At 39.5% G+C, this 20153-nt stretch overlaps 1 protein-coding gene across 2 annotated transcripts in view; it reads left to right on the top strand.

Moving 5' to 3' along the window:
- LOC124776364 (glutaminyl-peptide cyclotransferase-like) overlaps positions 1–6019 on the top strand; it is a 75672-nt gene extending 69653 nt beyond the window's left edge. For both annotated transcript variants that reach the window (XM_047251315.1, XM_047251317.1), the window contains exons 5-6: positions 1657–1882; positions 5766–6019. In XM_047251315.1, coding sequence (XP_047107271.1) covers positions 1657–1882; positions 5766–5920 — 381 coding nt within the window. In that variant the 3' untranslated portion in view covers positions 5921–6019. The remainder of the gene's footprint in view (positions 1–1656; positions 1883–5765) is intronic.
- The last annotated feature ends 14134 nt before the right edge of the window (positions 6020–20153 follow it).

Here is a 20153-nt window from a genome sequence, read left to right as displayed (position 1 = left end):
ACATGTTCTGAGGCATCAAGGGATCACAAATTTAGCATTGGAGGGCAGCGTGGGGGGTAAAAATCGTAGAGGGAGACCAAGAGATGAATGCACTAAGCAGATTCAGAAGGATGTAGGTTGCAGTAGGTACTGGGAGATGAAGATACTTGCACAGGATAGGGTAGCATGGAGAGCTGCATCAAACCAGTCTCAGGACTGAAGACCACAACAACAACAATTCTGCATTCCCAAGAGAGGATCTCGCTAGAATGCCCAATGGCTTCCCCACTGCATTCTCCACAATGAAAGTACCTTGAACAAATCCCACGCCATAACCCACTGCTCACAAACCTACGACAGAGCCCACACTTCTTACTCGTGGTAAAATTTTACAGTTAATGAAAAAAACTATAAGCCTATGTTACCAAAGTTCAGTTACACCAGTAGAACTATTTACAGAACTAACAATAGTGGTCTCAAAATTCTCTGTCTACTAAGAAAGCAACTACTTCTATTAATACTGCTACACATTAACTAATACCAATACAACAAAACTTCACAAAATTATTAGCTAAAACCAAAAATTCAAGCAGTCACTGGAACACTCAGCGAAGTTAAAAACACTGAATGAAAATTTTACTGAAATATTTCACTAGAAACAATAATAAATGTCAGCTGAAAACTAAAGCGCGAAATTTACTAAACAACTTCAATGCACAGAAAACTCTTAAACGCAGTGAGTGAATGTTTGCAAAAGTTGATTAAATTGTTATTTCGCCACAAATAGCACAAAACGCCACTGAAAACTATTAAATTTAATAACTCTATAACAGTGCACAAATAAGCTTGTCAGTACTTAGCTTTATAACTGCTACAGCTGCAGCTGCACGCCGCATAATGTACACACACTACTGAGTTGTGAGGCTTGGATGAACAATGTAAGCACACTCACGAATAACAGACCACTCGAGTCAATAACACAGGAAGGAAGACTGAGATTAATGGAAATCCACTAATAAGTTACTTTTGCAGCAAATATTAACACAAATAAACTTTAAAATAAGTAACTGAAGACTAAAACTTTATAAAATATTGACGAGCAATTTCAACAGCAGTTCAGCAATCATGCCTGGTTGCTGGCAAATCTGACAGAAGCATATGGGTCCTGCTGCTACCGCCACATTCCATTGACACACCCATCAGCCTGCTGGCAAATGCCAGAACATTGCACAGATGAACGGCCATGTGCTCAAACCAGAACAAACCACCTCAGATCTCGTTTCAGTCTTTCATGCCATGAGACATTTTTAATAATCATCTTTTAAGAGAAGTTGAGAAAATTAATGCTAGTAATTTAGAAGAGAAAATTAAGCAGTACCCTGCAGGAATGGCACAGAGAAATTAAAATTTATCTCCCACCACTTTCTCAAATAAGGATAATCATAAGGACAATCAAAAGTAAATATTTTATGTGCAACACAATTGCAGAAATCTCCTTCCTGTGATACTCTTCACTTCTCTTCAGTGAAATTTTCACACTGACCTGAAGTCTTATGAAACTTCCATGTTCCATATTTGTCTTGTATGTAATCTATGTAACAAGTAAAACAAACTTACCTAACTAACTCAGAGACGATAATAGTGGATTTTGTTAATTGTGTGCTTTGTTGTTTACAGGATGTATTGGTCTTGCTTGATTTATTGGGTGCTCCTGATCCTGTATTCTACAGTTATTTTTCGAACACCGAACAGTATTACCGACACATTGCAAGTACAGAGGAACGCCTAGCTGCTTTGAAACAACTACAGAGATACTCGAATGGGAAGCCTGAACAACGTTATTTCCAACTCATGTCTACTGCATCAGGGATTGAGGATGACCACATTCCTTTCTTAATAAGAGGTAATAGAGCATAGCCATCATCTGATAAACACAGGGGACAACAGTGTCTTCACATTTATTTATGTACGCATTATTTAATATAACAACACAAAATGTACCAAAGCATTGCAGTTAATAATGAGTCATAACTGAAACAGTTAATTATAGTTGTATGTTTGTATGTGCAGATATAAATTCTTAATGTTAGCAATGAAAACAACTGGTGCTTGTGGTAGTAGTTTTAGTAGTAGTAGTAATCATTGTCTTCAGTCCAAAGACAGATTGATGCAGCTCTCCATGCTAGCGTATCCTGTGCAACCTTTTGATCTCTGAATAACTACTCCCACCACCATCCTTTTGAACCTGTTTGCTGTATTCCTCTCTTTCGCTCCCTTGATGTCTGATGATATGTCCTATCAATCTATTCTGTCTTTTGGTCAAGATGTGTCACAAATTTATTTTCTCTATATCCTCATTAATTACACGTTGTACCCATCAAATCTTCAGCATTCTTCTGTAGCACTATATTTCGAAAACCTCTATTCTCTTTTTGTCTTAAATGCTTATTGACGTCACTTCCGTACCAGGCTGCATTCCACGGAAGTACCTTCAGAAAAGACATCTAACAGTTAAATTTATATTAGATGTTAACAAATTCCTGTTTTTCAGAAATGCTTTCTGTGCTATATTCAGTCTACACTTTGCATCCTCTTCAATTCAGCCATTATTTGTTATTTTAAGAATGTGAAAGTTTTGTCTAGGAATTCTGTGAATAGTGTTGATGATTTGGATTCTCCTTGCCTCACTCCCCTTTGTCATGAATTTCCCACTATCCTGATGGAGTCTAATGGAAGCTGCAGCATTGAAACAGGCATGGGTTGGACAAGAATATGAAAACACCATAAACACAACACATTGTCGTGCCTAATATGATGTAGGAAACTCGTTGACATTCAAAACAGCTCTGACATTTCAGAACGGATAAATGCAGGTTCTTTTGGTTTTGCCTTATACCATTCTACCTATAAAATAGTGGCAAGTGCAGGTAATGTGGTGGAGGTAGATAGCGATTACACAGCCTTCTCTCCAAATTAGACCACAAAGGCTCAGTAATATTGAGATGAGTCTTTGTGGTCTGGAGGTGAGGGGAGATGCGACAGTACATCTTCGTACCAGCAAAAACAGATCTGGACAGTGCGACCTGAGTGAACTAGGCTCTGTCATCTTGGAACACAGCATCACCATTGAGGAACAAACACTGTACCGTGGGATGGACCTGATGGGTGAAAGCGGTTACCTCATCCTTAGCAGTAATGCAACCTTGCAGAGTAACAGTGGGGCCCATGGAATACCATAATAAGGTTGCCCAGTCGTCACCGAACCCACACCTTGTTTCAGTAAAATCGACCAGAATTTCGAAACGATGTGAAAGAAGCCTCATCCAACCATGTGACTTCCTTCCATTGCTGTACTGTCCAGGTTTTATGGCTTCAGCACCATGTATTCTGTTATTGGTATTTATATCACTGCTGAGTGGTTTTGTAATTCCAGCTCACCCTGGAATTCCCAGTTTATAGTGCTCCCTTCATGGTGCATCAAGCTGACAGGGTTCACGAGTGCAACATTCAGTTCTGCAGTGACTTTCACAGATTTTGTCCGTGTATCCTTTGTCATAGTCTTCTTCAGTGACAGTCTATCAAAATCACTTGAGCCACCCTTTTGTTCACATTGTAACTTAGCAAATGCTTTTCTGTTTACCCTCTACTGGGTATAAATCTTAGATAGGAGCCTCTTAAGACACCAAACACTTCGTCTCCTTTGGTTATGGAAGCAGCCACACACCATAAGGGCACCAACAATTTACGCAGATTTGAATTCACTTAGCTCTTACATAAAGCACACACAACTACTCAGAACACTCTTCTGACCACATCTGGCACTTCCATTGTATATGACATTGAACAGTGTCATTCATGCTGCAACCTGCATGCTTGGCTAGCATTTGCATTTATGTTCAAGCATCCATTGGTAGCGGTGTGTCCATGTTATCTATATTTTTTTGAAAACCTTCTTTCTTCAGGGCTGCTAGTACAGACGTAGGTACGGGCTTAACCCACATTGAATCCCATGCAGTATGAGAATTCACATTCTTTACTCCATTCTAGTCTTTAATGTAGTTCTCAGCCTATAAATAATCATTTTACTATGTCTACATAAAAGCCATTTTTTTTCCTTTGATTAATTAAAATACATGGTGGTTCTGTGCTGCTATATAAAATTGTTGTGATTGTTTTGCACGTTATGTGGAGGAGAAAGGCCTGATTTGTTTGTTTGCATCCCTTCTTGTGAAGTAGAATAATTACAGCATGCCTTTCCTTTTTCCGTACTTTCACTGCCTTTGTGCACCTCATCTGACATTATCTTCAGAATGTTGTTGTTATTAATAATTCAAAAAAATGGCTCTGAGCACTATGGGACTTAACATCTATGGTCATCAGTCCCCTAGAACTTAGAACTACTTAAACCTAACTAACCTAAGGACATCACACAACACCCAGTCATCACGAGGCAGAGAAAATCCCTGACCCCACCGGGAATCGAACCCAGGCGTGGGAAGCGAGAACGCTACTGCACGACCATGAGCTGCGGATGTTTAATAATTCATTACGTGCGTATTTTATTCACCCATTGAACTGTACACTCACTTCAAGTAATTGTGCAATGCTTATATAATTTACTCTGTGTCATTAGTTACTGTGCTATTTTCCATCTTAACTTATGGAATGTGTTAGTTTTTTCTCCTCATGCTACTGTTGTTTTCAGTAGTTTCCCTTACTGAATTTTCAATTCATCTTCCCACATTGTTCCAATGTGATTTTCTTGTACCTGCCTCGTATTGTATATTGACTCCTTTAGCAATATGATTATTTTTCAGGACCATTCACATAATTCTTCTTCAAGCTTTGTGCAACAAATTTTTAGCAATTGCAATCTTCACACCAATCATTAGTCAGTTCAGTCCTACATGTTCATTATTTTCCAGCATAAGAATCTTCAGCACTACTTCAATGTAAATTTTAGGCTCTTGTAACTTCAAGTAATCTGTGCATATCATCCATACTGGCATTGCATGGCATTGTATTTATTCAATGTTTGTGTGCAAATTTAGATGATCTGTAGAATTTGGTTTTCAGTTCTGTTGCAGATAACTGCACTCCTTAATAGCCTGCCATTGAATGTGTGATAGTTATAGCACATTATTAACATAATACTTTAAAAATAAGTATAATTAATACACTTGTAACACATACTGTGCAGAAATTGGAGTGTGTCTGAATACACACTGTAAATGTTTTTGGTGTAGTGAACCATTTATCAGAGCTAAAGACTAAAAGTAAAATGTGTTAGGTATGAAATTCTGTGAATTTTTAATTTACTAGAGTTATAGTTAAAACTATTCATAAAAATTACATTTAAGTTGAAAAATTGATTTGTGAATTGAAAAACAGAGCATACAAAAAAGCTTCCTTGGATTCAACTTTTGCTATAAACAAGAAATTACGCTTTTTTATGACAGTAATGTTACATTTTTGTGAGTATTTAGAGTCTCAGCGCTTTCTGCAGCCAATAAAAAAAAACGTAATTTCAGTCCAAAATCATTTATCCATTGTAACATTTAAAATCTGTATTTTTAAATAACGCAACGACAAAATAGTGAATATCACTGGGTTTCTTGAGATATGGTATTAGTCAGTTTTTCTCCCACACCACCTCCCAGAGAGAAATACATTGAAAAGTCACTGAAATGTATCTTGCTTTAAGTCATTAAAATATATATTTTTTGTTTTTTTTTTACATTTTCTTCAAATATTTGCAGTATAGTAAAAATAACTTTTTATTACAGGTGTACGCATACTACATATAATACCACGCGCCTTTCCTGAAGTCTGGCACACATTCCGTGATAACCGCAATGCTATTGACTTCAGCACCGTAGACAATCTGAACAAAATGTTGCGACTTTTTGTGGCAGAAAGTCTGCATATGACTGACTTGTAAATATATACACTGCTCATACTATTACTTGTAAATAATTATCTATTGTACAAACACATGGCCAGGAGTCTTCAAATATAACTATTTTGCTTTTACAACAAATGTTGCATTCTTTCTCATAATTTTGGAATCTTGTTGGCATGGGGCAACTTTTCCTCTGAAAATCTTGTGTGTCAAGTATATATTTAGACCCAGATAACAGTATCACCCACAAATGAAACAAATCACCCATTGTAAGATTTCAGAACCATCACCCACCAACTGTGTGAAAACAAATACAACATTTTTAATGTAAATTTTTTGCACTGACAATTTTTGACTGCTGTAAAATTTGACCCAAGCTGTTCACACTAGGAGAATAATCTCTGACAATGGAAATGGAAGTCAGTAGAGCATGAGAGACTTTTAGTCTTGTGTAACTTCTGTGGAACACGTGTGTTACATTCCAGGATGAAAAAAGTGAAACGCAGAAATGAACAAACACATTTGTAGGATAAATATGAGTGAGTGATAAAATATACTGAGGCAGATCAATGGTAATTTTAGCTCTCATGTTCTGTGGTATAGAATTTTTAATTTTTTCATAAAAATGTAGAGAAAGGTAGGTATGGTATTATGCCTATCTGGATATAATTGGAAAGATGGTGTTTGTATTGTTCTGGCTGAATACGTAGATAGTTACTTATTATCCAAACCTACAGCGGTATGTATATTTACCTACTGCACTCTTGGCATTTATGGAGCCTGTAAATTCAAAAACTGAAGATCATCAAACAACTGCGTGCATTATACAGGGTGATTCAAAAAGAATACCACAACTTTAGGAATTTAAAACTCTGCAACGACAAAAGGCAGAGCTAAGCACTATGTGTCGGCGAATTAAGGGAGCTACAAAGTTTCATTTAGTTGTACATTTGTTCACTTGAGGCGCTGTTGACTAGGCGTCAGCGTCAGTTGATGCTAAGATGGCGACCGCTCAACAGAAAGCTTTTTGTGTTATTGAGTACGGCAGAAGTGAATCGACGACAGTTGTTCAGCATGCATTTCGAACAAAGTATGGTGTTAAACCTCCTGATAGGTGGTGTATTAAACGTTGGTATAAACAGTTTACAGAGAATGGGTGTTTGTGCAAAGGGAAAAGTTCTGGACGGCCGAGAACGAGTGATGAAAATGTAGCACGCATCCAGCAAGCATTTGTTCGCAGCCGAGGAAAATCGACTCGCAGAGCTAGCAGAGAGCTGAAAATTCCACAATCAACTGTATGGAGAGTCCTACAAAAAAGGTTAGTTATGAAACCTTATCGCCTGAAATTGGTTCAAGCACTGTCTGCAGCTGATAAGATTAAAAGAATCGATTTCTGTGATTTTATCCTTGCTCAAATGTAAACAGATGAATCTTTCGTTTCAAAGATTGTGTTTAGTGATGAAGCAACTTTCCACACTAACGGGAAAGTCAACCGTCACAATGTCTGTATATGGGGCACTGAGAATTCGCGGGAAACAACTCACTATGAACGTGACTCGCCTAAGGTGAACGTTTTCTGTGCCATTTCTGCCAATAAAGTTTATGGTCCCTTTTTCTTCGAAGGTGCTACTGTAACTGGACTACAGTATCTGGAGATGTTAGAGAATTGGCTGTTCCCTCAGCTCGAACAAGAAGCACAATAATTCATATTTCAGCAGGATGGAGCGCCACCACATTGGCACTTATCTGTCTGTAACTACCTGAACGTCAACTACCCGAGGCGATGGATTGGCCGCCAGGCAGCCCGTGACAGAGCACTTCATCACTGGCCTCCAAGAAGCCCTGATCTTACCCCCTGCGATTTTTTCTTATGGGGATATGTTAAGGATATGGTGTTTCAGCCACCTCTCCCAGCCACCATTGATGATTTGAAACGAGAAATAACAGCAGCTATCCAAACTGTTACGCCTGATATGCTACAGAGAGTGTGGAACGAGTTGGAGTATCGGGTTGATATTGCTCGTGTGTCTGGAGGGGGCCATATTGAACATCTCTGAACTTGTTTTTGAGTGAAAAAAAAACTTTTTAAATACTCTTTGTAATGATGTATAACAGAAGGTTATATTGTGTTTCTTTCATTAAATACACATTTTTAAAGTTGTGGTATTCTTTTTGAATCACCCTGTATTATTTACCTGCACAGGTTTTTTCACTTTGTTTGTACCTAATTAGGATGTCCCCTGGCCTGTTTTGTTTTGGCTGCTTCAGAAAGTACTTTTTAGCTTTAGTCAGTTACTTCTTTTCTGGATAATTTGCACAGTAATCCATTATGATGTGGAACTTGGCACTTCAGCTTCAATACAACAAATATATGTTTCAGGTATGTCAGTGGCTATGTATTATATGTCAGTATTATATTTATAACATCAACTATGGTCTTTTTACCAAGCTTGTTAATTGACAACAAACTTAACAACGAACTAAATGTATTGTGAGGCAGATGCACTCTAAAGAATTCTTTAAAACTGCTTTGGGTATGGATACCACATATTCTTGAGCAATAAATATTTTCATTTTGTAATAAAGAATGATAGTTAACATGAATGCACAACAACAAAAATTTTCAAGCCCCATTTAGTTGCTTGGTTTTTCATCCTTGCTTTACTATGTATTGGAGTGTTACACTGTTGTGTTATTGCACTTCATGTACATTCTGTCACCTGGTTGCATGTGTGAGCCAACTTTACCTTACGAGTAATTTGCGGTCGCCATTCTTGAATTTAATTGCTTTAGCAGACATGCTATGCAGTGGCACTAAACAACACTTTGTGAGTTGTTCTGCTTTAGCATTTGGGCTGGGTGCTGGAAGAGAGCTCTGATCTATTTAAGCTGCTGAAATTACACAGTCAGATTTGTGGTAATTCTTCTATACTGCAACAGCAATGTTTCAACTTTACTTTTGCTTTTATTATTTCACGTGAAACAGATTGCTCATAACTTGTGGCTCACAATAGATCATACCATGTATATGCAACACTTTGGCATTAGAGATGGAATGATTGTTCTCATCACTATTCCTTAGTTGTTCCATCATTTACATTCTTGCCAGCATCCCTTTCCTCTTTGACTTCCACGGCAACGCCAAGCTACAATGCCAGAATGTAAGTGGCCTCCACAGTGGAGACGCACATTCGCCGCCATGCATTGCCAATATGCTTAGATGAGTTCCTTTTCCATCTGTCTTCATGTACATCAAATAAAGGTGCACATAGTATGATGTTCCATACTTAACTTCAGCCTAAATTATGGTTTCAGTTTCCACAAACATCTTTAGCCAGCTTAAGAGGAGACAAGTGAAACACACTACGCCATAGAAAACCATGTTACACCACAGATACTCTCACTGAGATGAAAGATTTCCTGTAATCCATCTTTCTTAATTAACTGCAACATTGCATAACATTAAAAACAAGTATTCTTTAAATAACATTATGAGAGAAGGAAAGTTGCTACTCACCATATAGCGGAGATGCTGAGCCGCGATAGGCCCAATAAAGATTCGCACAATCATAGCTTTCGGCCATTAAGGCCTTTGTCAGCAGTACACACACACACACACACACACACACACACACACACACACGCACGCGCGCAACTTGCACACACATCTGCAGTCTCAGAGAGCTGAAACTACACTGCGAGCAGCAGCACCAGTGCATGATGGGAGTGGTGGACAGTGAAGTGTTGCAGTTTAGACGGAGGGTAGGAGAGAAAGGGGGAGGGGTTAAGTAGCGGAAAGGAGAGAAATAAACAGAAATTAAAAGACTGGGTGTGGTGGTGAAATGATAACTGTGCAGTGCTTGAATGGGAACAGGGAGGGGGCTGGATGGGTGAGGGCAGTGACTGTCACTGTCCTCACCCATCCAGCCCCCTCCCTGTTCCCATTCCAGCACTACGCAGTCGTCATTTCACCGCCACACCCAGTCTTTAAATTTCTCTCTCTCTCTCTCTCTCTCTCTCTCTCTCTCTCTCTCTCTCTCTTTTTTTATATTCCTTTCCGCTACTTACCCGCCCCCCCCTCCGCATCTTCTCTCCTACCCTCCGTCTAACCATCTAAACTGCAGCACTTCACTGTCCACCACTCCCACCATACTATCCCGCCCCCCTCCCGCCCCAGCCTCCTCCTACCCCCACCCAGTCGCCACTCCCATCATGCACTGGTGCTGCTGCTCGTAGTGTAGTTTCAGCTCTCTGAAACTGCAGATGTGTGTGCAAGTTGCGCGTGCACGCCCACGTGTGTGTGTGTGTGTGTGTGTGTGTGTGTGTGTGTGTGTGTGTGTGTGTGTGTACTGCTGACAAAGGCCTTAATGGCTGAAACCTATAACTGTGTGAATCTTTTTATTATGCCTATCGCAGCTCAGCATCTCTGCTATATGGTGAGTAGCAACTTTCCTTCTCTGGTATTGTTACATTCCATCTTGGATTTTCCATTATTCTTTAAATAACAGTAGATTTTCAAGTTATTTCAATGAACTTTTTTTTCCGAAAATTTACAATTCCTTAAGACAAAATCTAATTTAATTTTTGAAAACAAATAACCATCAAGCAATTTAGCATACACATAGGATAGAGTTATACTTAACAAAATATTTGTGTATGTCCAACTGATCAAATCCTTTGTTCATTACAACCTATAATACAGTAAATGGTTTTTTGATCTTGCATTTTATTGTTGCCTTTGTATGGGATTTTTGTATACATTGTTCCCTTTTCATAGAGAAAATACGAGAAGCAGTTGAACTGTTTAATGAGGTTATATTGTGGTTACTGGAATTAACTACTTTTTTTTTTTTTTTTTTTTTTTTTTTTTAATCACAAAAGCATAAGTACCTCCAATTTACTAAAACATTGTTTAGGTTTCTCTTTACCATAAGGAGTTACATGCTGAGCTTTTTATTTACACCACTCTGTACAGTCTCAAACCTCAGATGTGTGGAAATAAGAAAGCAGGGAAACAGTGGTGCCCAGGTAATTCTATATAACTATTTTGGAGAACACACTAAACATGTGACTGACAGTCACTCTACAGCTTCTTACCTCTTTAAGAGCTGTGCTTACACTCTGGGCTGTGGGCAGATACTGTGTGATTACCTTTTCAATGTGAATGTCCCTTTATTCACCCCTCAAAAAAAAGTTAGTCATTCCTTCTGTGAATTCACTTGACCTAGGCATAGACCATCGCTTCCAAGTGGCTGCCTGCCCTTACCATTCCTATACATGCAAAGAATTGGCTGCACACCATATCTTGAGTCTATAAAAGCATACACAGCCTCTGACCCTTGTCGTAACACCCTTTGATTGAATTTTCCCTGTAACATATAAAGTCTACTCAGTTTGTGGCGAAATAAATAAAAAACATTTTATATTTTAAATTCCACGTCATTGTTGATTTAATCAGAGTTCTCACCTTAGACGTAGAATTAGTCCTTCTGCCACAATATTAATTCATTAGTCGCCATCGATGTTCTTCTCTTTGTTGACCGTGTGTACCATCATGAGTCGGCATCGGTTCACTTCACGAAGACGGTGGAAACCAAGGAATACTATGCTACGTCGCTATAAATAATTTTCGTAACACTTCGATACTTTTCACTATTTTTTTTTATTCACAACACAATAAGACTTGCTGTGCTCGTCGCACAAACCACAATTACCAGCCATATGGCTGCCTTTCCGCACAGTCCAAAAATCACGTCCATCCTCCACAAGGCAACAATCGAAAGTGTCCCTTAGCTCCTTGGAGTATCAAACAAAAGAGAATCCAATGTGAACTTTACAAAGATTATAATATACATGCCTCTCAATTTATCTTTGGCGCAGCTTTTAAGATATCGTATGTCTCTGCATAGGAATGTGTCATTACAACTGCCCCCCTACTGTATACTGTCACTAGAAAATTTTATTTGATTGACAGGATACAGTAGTCGACCTTGCAATTGATAGGTTTGGGGGTCTTTTATTTACAAACTTCATTTTTATTGTCTCATTTTCATGGCACTGTGAATTCTTTGGTATTTCTGAGTGTGTGTCAGTTTTTTGGTATACTTATGCTAATATTTACAAACCTTAATCCTAATATACAAAGTTCTGGTTAATACTGAGAAAATGACATCATGTAGTAAAGTTTGTACAATAAAATATACACTGAATACAACGTTACATACAAATGTTTCCTTCCTCATCAGAGGTGAAAATTAAGTCCTTGTATTGCTTTCTGTATTTATTCTGGGGCGACGAGCTTTGTTCGCTAGCCCGTGTTGAATATGGGCGGGTGATACGCGCGCCTGATTGTTTGGTCGTCCGTTAGCGGGCGACGTTGGTTGAATGCGCGCGCCAGTGCACTGAATATACACCGACGTGCGGGTACCGTCGAGACTTCCGAACCTCAGTATGCGTGTGCTTTTTGTAGTTCCTCCCAGTACTTAGACTGGATACGACGAGGTACATTGGAATATGTGCCCCGAAGAACACACCACACTATGTGCGAGGCGGAGGACGATCCCGTCGATTCAGCTCCTGGTAAGAAGCGTACCATGTCAAACTTGTTTGGCATTGTCCTTTCCTACTGTGACGCCATGGGTCGTTTGACGATACAAGCTTCAATTTTCGCTGTCACTTGTTTAGGCTCTCTGTCACTTGCAACGTAGCACTACTTTGCACAATTTTAATTTCTACATACACACCACTTTAACCGCGAGTATTGCGATCGAAACTTCCTTTTCACTACACTTTTTTTTTCTTCGCATTAACCCCTTTTACCTATTGTACTGAGACTCATTCCCCTCAATACTTCTGGTCAATGTACATAATTTGTAAGTCACGGGACTTGGCATGAAATACAAAATACATCACATACAATGGAATAACATATAATACATACAATACATTGTTTACATTAACTACAGGAAAAAACTATCGACTAAAATTGAAAAAATTTTTGACCACTCATAGTGGCTTCTTCGTCTTGGATTTTACTGACACACACACTTGCCTTTTTCCATTAATCTGTTAGAAGGAACAAGTCCTTTGTTTTCCTTCTTGAACTCGAGTATAAGTTAAGGTTTACCTCCGTTACGTATTCTTCATACGTAACGACATGCATCAGCATGCTGAGAATACACCTGTAGCCGCTCCACTGAAGCTTGGGAAGGGAATTTTCTACCTTCTACTTAGGGTAGTGGCAACGACTACGTGTATGCTACGGTTTTTCGCGTATAAAATCTGAAAATGCACGAAATAATCATTTATATGCAGCATAACCCTAATATGTACAGTGTTTTGGGCGTAAGCACATTCTGGTGTGCTTGTAAATCATTAACCCTAATAAAACTTCCTACCTTAACATGGACATATAAACATAAAATTTTGAAGTTCAGGGTGCAACTACTATTACTATGTACAGAGGCACGCCCTTGTTTGCGTGTATCATCTTCAATTAAAGTGCGCTTATAGGCGTCTTGTGTTATCATGGGAGAAAAAATAGACATTTTAATGCATCGGTTGTCATGAAAATCTATGTACACGAACAATCAGACTTTCATAGCTTCAGTGCAGCATGAAATTCTTTATGACGTTTTTGTTCATAATTCATTTTATAGACAATTCCTTTGCTTACAGGTCGTCGATCACACTACTTACCTGTTTCTCGTATAGCGGCGATATCATTTTCATTCTTTGTGACTGTAAATTGTTATATGTGTGAAAGATATAATTTTGACATGATTTTTTCCTTTCATGTTTCAAGTGGGTAAAGTAATTCATACCTTCCTTTTGCATACATGAGTGAAGCATCGCTAATATTGCACTTTGTGTCAGGTTTTTCACCTTTTCTCGTACACTCGTAGAGTCTTACAGTTTTAATTAAGTTGTTTCCTGACGTTAGGTATACCTGTTTATACGAGGTTGTCTTACAGTTTAATTTTCCTTATACACTTCTACGTTGTTTAAGTTCCGTACATGTACAGGGCTTCTTTCGCCTTTCACACATTCATACATACGTTTATACACAAAAAAATATCTACCACTATAATATACACTTTGCTGGTGGGGCCCTTTCTCGGTACCCTGCACCATTCCTTCAATATTCCAAAATAATTCAGGGTGTGCTGAGCATCGTCCCTTATACTAATAATACTTACAACTAAATATTTCTTCTTACATACATAACTGCCTTACAGTCCATTAATGCGCAACATTCCCTATTTTCCTCCTTTACACTTTAGCTTTCGTACATGTACCCTCGTGTATAGCTTATATATTCTACAAAGTTGTTTGCTGAGTGCTTCAGGTGTTTCCTAACGTTAATGTGTGTGTCTCTCTCTATAAACCCTAGGTATTTGTTTTGAGGGCGATTCAGTTCGTTACTCACGTTGTATAGATCTGTTTATTTTTTCCTATTTTAAAGCTTGTGTCATTCTCTTCCTTAGTCACAAAAATTAACGCGTTTGCCTTGTTGTTCATTCTGAAAATCGCACGCTACTGTGTAATGTAAATGTATGCGTTATCTCTTTTCTTTCCTCTTTGCTGTTTTTTCCCTATATGTAATTGTGTGTTGTTCTCGTGTACATAGCCTTTCTTCCGGTTATATATCTGCATTATTTATTTATTTATTTATTTATTTTTCTTTCTCCTTCTGTACAAGCTAAGATTTTACTCAGTATAATATAATATTACAATACCATCCATGACCAGTATGTACTTGCATGTTCACTTTTATTACGTAATACCAGCTTATAATTAAATTTTCTAAGTTACTATTTACAAGACTTGTGTACCCTTTCCTTTCCTGTTTTTGAATGACTTTCGTCTCAGTGCCTCATAGTAAGAGTGGTCTCAAAACTTTTAAACGTTCCGCGCATGCGCGCTTACGTACCACGACTGGACTGTAGGCGCGGGGAAAACTCTGCATTGTTGGTGAACATTATTCGTGATAGCCACCATCGTGTAATAGTCACGTGACACCTGGACTCGACCGCGCATGCGCCTTCGCGCTTTGTATACGCTCAGCTGATCGGACATGGAAGGGGGGAAGATTTTTCCCCGGCTCGCTGCCTACAGCGCTGCCAATGACCTCGTCTTGACATGCAGCTATCGCGTGCTCATGAGCTGAGCATTGGATTGCAACTTCGACGCGTGGTTTCTTGCTCGTCTCAAGCGAACAAACTCTGACCGTCGCGCTAATTTGTCTTTGTTCCCCTCTCTTAAATAACTGAGTTAGACTACAAAAGTACTGTATGGTTTATTTTTATAGTGTTAAGACTCACAGTAACACATGTTTCATTAGGTTTGGTTAAATATGCGCTTTTAACCATGAACCATGGACCTTGCCGTTGGTGGGGAGGCTTGCGTGCCTCAGCGATACAGATAGCCGTACCGTAGGTGCAACCACAACGGAGGGGTATCTGTTGAGAGGCCAGACAAACGTGTGGTTCCTGAAGAGGGGCAGCAGCCTTTTCAGTAGTTGCAAGGGCAACAGTCTGGATGATTGACTGATCTGGCCTTGTAACAATAACCAAAACGGCCTTGCTGTGCTGGTACTGCGAACGGCTGAAAGCAAGGGGAAACTACAGCCGTAATTTTTCCCGAGGGCATGCAGCTTTACTGTATGATTACATGATGATGGCGTCCTCTTGGGTAAAATATTCCGGAGGTAAAATAGTCCCCCATTCGGATCTCCGGGCGGGGACTACTCAAGAGGATGTCGTTATCAGGAGAAAGAAAACTGGCGTTCTACGGATCGGAGCGTGGAATGTCAGATCCCTTAATCGGGCAGGTAGGTTAGAAAATTTAAAAAGGGAAATGGATAGGTTGAAAGTTAGATATAGTGGGAATTAGTGAAGTTCGGTGGCAGGAGGAACAAGACTTCTGGTCAGGTGACTACAGGGTTATAAACACAAAATCAAATAGGGGTAATGCAGGAGTAGGTTTAATAATGAATAGGAAAATAGGAATGCGGGTAAGCTACTACAAACAGCATAGTGAACGCATTATTGTGGCCAAGATAGATACGAAGCCCACACCTACTACAGTAGTACAAGTTTATATGCCAACTAGCTCTGCAGATGACGAAGAAATTGAAGAAATGTATGATGAAATAAAAGAAATTATTCAGATTGTGAAGGGAGACGAAAATTTAATAGTCATGGGTGACTGGAATTCGAGTGTAGGAAAAGGGAGAGAAGGAAACATAGTAGGTGAATATGGATTGGGGGACAGAAATGAAAGAGGAAGCCGCCTTGTAGAATTTTGCACAGAGCACAACATAATCATAACTAACACTTGGTTTAAGAATCATGAAAGAAGGTTGTATACATGGAAGAACCCTGGAGATACTAAAAGGTATCAGATAGATTATATAATGGTAAGACAGAGATTTAGGAACCAGGTTTTAAATTGTAAGACATTTCCAGGGGCAGATGTGGACTCTGACCACAATCTATTGGTTATGACCTGTAGATTAAAACTGAAGAAACTGCAAAAAGGTGGGAATTTAAGGAGATGGGACCTGGATAAACTAAAAGAACCAGAGGTTGTACAGAGATTCAGGGAGAGCATAAGGGAGCAATTGACAGGAATGGGGGAAATAAATACAGTAGAAGAAGAATGGGTAGCTTTGAGGGATGAAGTAGTGAAGGCAGCAGAGGATCAAGTAGGTAAAAAGACGAGGGCTAGTAGAAATCCTTGGGTAACAGAAGAAATACTGAATTTAATTGATGAAAGGAGAAAATATAAAAATGCAGTAAGTGAAACAGGCAAAAAGGAATACAAACGTCTCAAAAATGAGATCGACAGGAAGTGCAAAATGGCTAAGCAGGGATGGCTAGAGGACAAATGTAAGGATGTAGAGGCCTATCTCACTAGGGGTAAGATAGATACCGCCTACAGGAAAATTAAAGAGGCCTTTGGAGATAAGAGAACGACTTGTATGAATATGAAGAGCTCAGATGGAAACCCAGTTCTAAGCAAAGAAGGGAAAGCAGAAAGGTGGAAGGAGTATATAGAGGGTCTATACAAGGGCGATGTACTTGAGGACAATATTATGGAAATGGAAGAGGATGTAGATGAAGATGAAATGGGAGATATGATACTGCGTGAAGAGTTTGACAGAGCACTGAAAGACCTGAGTCGAAACAAGGCCCCCGGAGTAGACAATATTCCATTGGAACTACTGACGGCCTTGGGAGAGCCAGTCCTGACAAAACTCTACCATCTGGTGAGCAAGATGTATGAAACAGGCGAAATACCCTCAGACTTCAAGAAGAATATAATAATTCCAATCCCAAAGAAAGCAGGTGTTGACAGATGTGAAAATTACCGAACTATCAGCTTAATAAGTCACAGCTGCAAAATATTAACACGAATTCTTTACAGACGAATGGAAAAACTAGTAGAAGCCAACCTCGGGGAAGATCAGTTTGGATTCCGTAGAAACACTGGAACACGTGAGGCAATACTGACCTTACGACTTATCTTAGAAGAAAGATTAAGGAAAGGCAAACCTACGTTTCTAGCATTTGTAGACTTAGAGAAAGCTTTTGACAATGTTGACTGGAATACTCTCTTTCAAATTCTAAAGGTGGCAGGGGTAAAATACAGGGAACGAAAGACTATTTACAATTTGTACAGAAACCAGATGGCAGTTATAAGAGTCGAGGGACATGAAAGGGAAGCAGTGGTTGGGAAGGGAGTAAGACAGGGTTGTAGCCTCTCCCCGATGTTGTTCAATCTGTATATTGAGCAAGCAGTAAAGGAAACAAAAGAAAAATTCGGAGTAGGTATTAGAATTCATGGAGAAGAAATAAAAACTTTGAGGTTCGCCGATGACATTGTAATTCTGTCAGAGACAGCAAAGGACTTGGAAGAGCAGTTGAATGGAATGGACAGTGTCTTGAAAGGAGGATATAAGATGAACATCAACAAAAGCAAAACAAGGATAATGGAATGTAGTCTAATTAAGTCGGGTGATGCTGAGGGAATTAGATTAGGAAATGAGGCACTTAAAGTAGTAAAGGAGTTTTGCTATTTGGGGAGCAAAATAACTGATGATGGTCGAAGTAGAGAGGATATAAAATGTAGGCTGGCAATGGCAAGGAAAGCGTTTCTGAAGAAGAGAAATTTGTTAACATCGAGTATAGATTTAAGTGTCAGGAAGTCATTTCTGAAAGTATTCGTATGGAGTGTAGCCATGTATGGAAGTGAAACATGGACGATAAATAGTTTGGACAAGAAGAGAATAGAAGCTTTTGAAATGTGGTGCTACAGAAGAATGCTGAAGATTAGATGGGTAGATCACATAACTAATGAGGAAGTATTGAATAGAATTGGGGAGAAGAGAAGTTTGTGGCACAACTTGACCAGAAGAAGGGATCGGTTGGTAGGACATGTTCTGAGGCATCAAGGGATCACCAATTTAGTATTGGAGGGCAGCGTGGAGGGTAAAAATCGTAGAGGGAGACCAAGAGATGAATACACTAAGCAGATTCAGAAGGATGTAGGTTGCAGTAGGTACTGGGAGATGAAAAAGCTTGCACAGGATAGAGTAGCATGGAGAGCTGCATCAAACCAGTCTCAGGACTGAAGACCACAACAACAACAAGCTGGCATATGCCCCCAGTTGTTCGCAAGTTTCTTAGGTTAATGACAGCAATTTTACTATGTGATCCAAGGTTGTACAATTTCAATTTTGCTAAAATAACATACAACCTTTAATGAAAAAATTCCTTGATGTCCTTGTGGGGGTATAACCCTTTCACCTTGCCCGTTCGTGTGTTACCTAACAGATAACATCCTGGGTGAGGTTTGTCTATTATAATGAAAGGGCCATCATACAACAACTGCCACTTTTTGTTTAATGCCTTAATTTTAGAGGATTTTGGGTGGGTACGTAATAGTACTTCCTGTCCAATGTTAAATTCTGTAACCTTTCTTATCTTTTTGTTGTTATTACAGCCTGCACGAGGTCACTTACCTTGTCCGGTGCTTTCATCTCTTCTTCACATAGATCATCTTCTACGGTCGCATCCTGATCATATCTTAAAAATAATTGTCTAAGATGTAATGTGTGCTTGTTTGTGCCCCCTGTTGTCAAATCGGTCGGCCGGTGGGGGCTCATTACGACCGATTGTTGTTTACCGGGGGAGACAACGGCGTTGCTTCAGTACTGTCCGTTACCTCTACAAAGTGTACTGAGTGGTTATTCTGTCGCCAATTAGTTTCCGGACCGCTACATGCAACATTTTCTTGCGACCGGCCGTCGCTATTCCTCCTTGGTCTATCATTCCTATTACTGTAACTATTGTAATTTTCATTTGTGTGCCGCCTTTCATCACGCGGGCCTGACCAATCATTCACGTGATTTCTATCATTTCCATACCGGCGTGGACCGTAATCTGTACTATACCTTCGGTCTTCACGTCTCTGTGGCGCCGAATTCCTCCGATTTCCGTAATTCCAGGTTCCATTATTTGGCCTTGTCGCATACGGATGCCAACTGTGTGGGTTTTGTCCACTGCCATTAAAATGATATCCGTTACCGTTGTTTTGATTGGTTCCGGAATATTCATTCCGATTACTTGTGCTCGGCTCTTCGTATATTAGATCAATTGAGTCAAGCACGGAAAGAAAGTATTCAAGGTCGTTCTCCGGTATGGTTACCAATTTTTCGCGTAAGTTTGCGGGTAGTTTGTTTTTCAGAATTTTGAGAACATCTACGTGCGGTATTGGATTGTTCCAATAGCGCGTCTTATTCAAGTACTTTTCGAAATACTTTCTCAACCCGCCGTTTTTGAGGTTGAACGGTTGTGGGTTGAATACTTCACGGCGCAGTCTTTCTTGGACCCCAGCCGACCAATATTTCTCCAAGAAAGCCCGTTCAAATTCGTAGGTGACGCACTGTTCAGCCATGTCTGTGGCCCACAAAAGTGCGTCGCCTTGTGTGAAGCCTACTACATATCTAATCTTCTGTGCCTCAGTCCAGTTTCTTGGTAAGACATTTTTAAATGCTCTTACAAATACGACTGGATGAGTTTTTCTGGATTCTGTGGAGAAAACTGGAAACTGTCTATGTTTCAACAGGCTCTCATCGACTAGAATCGTCGAGATGCAAGGCGACACGCCTACTGCCTGTTGCAGCACCGCGTTTGGCGAATAGCCATTGTTTGCCTGTGCCGGTGCGTGCACATACGCCGGACAGGGCGCGTGATGTTCTGCGTTA

The sequence above is a fragment of the Schistocerca piceifrons genome, chromosome 2 (assembly GCF_021461385.2).
Source record: "Schistocerca piceifrons isolate TAMUIC-IGC-003096 chromosome 2, iqSchPice1.1, whole genome shotgun sequence".
NCBI lineage: Eukaryota > Metazoa > Arthropoda > Insecta > Orthoptera > Acrididae > Schistocerca > Schistocerca piceifrons.
This window is presented reverse-complemented; position numbering and strand designations above follow the sequence as displayed.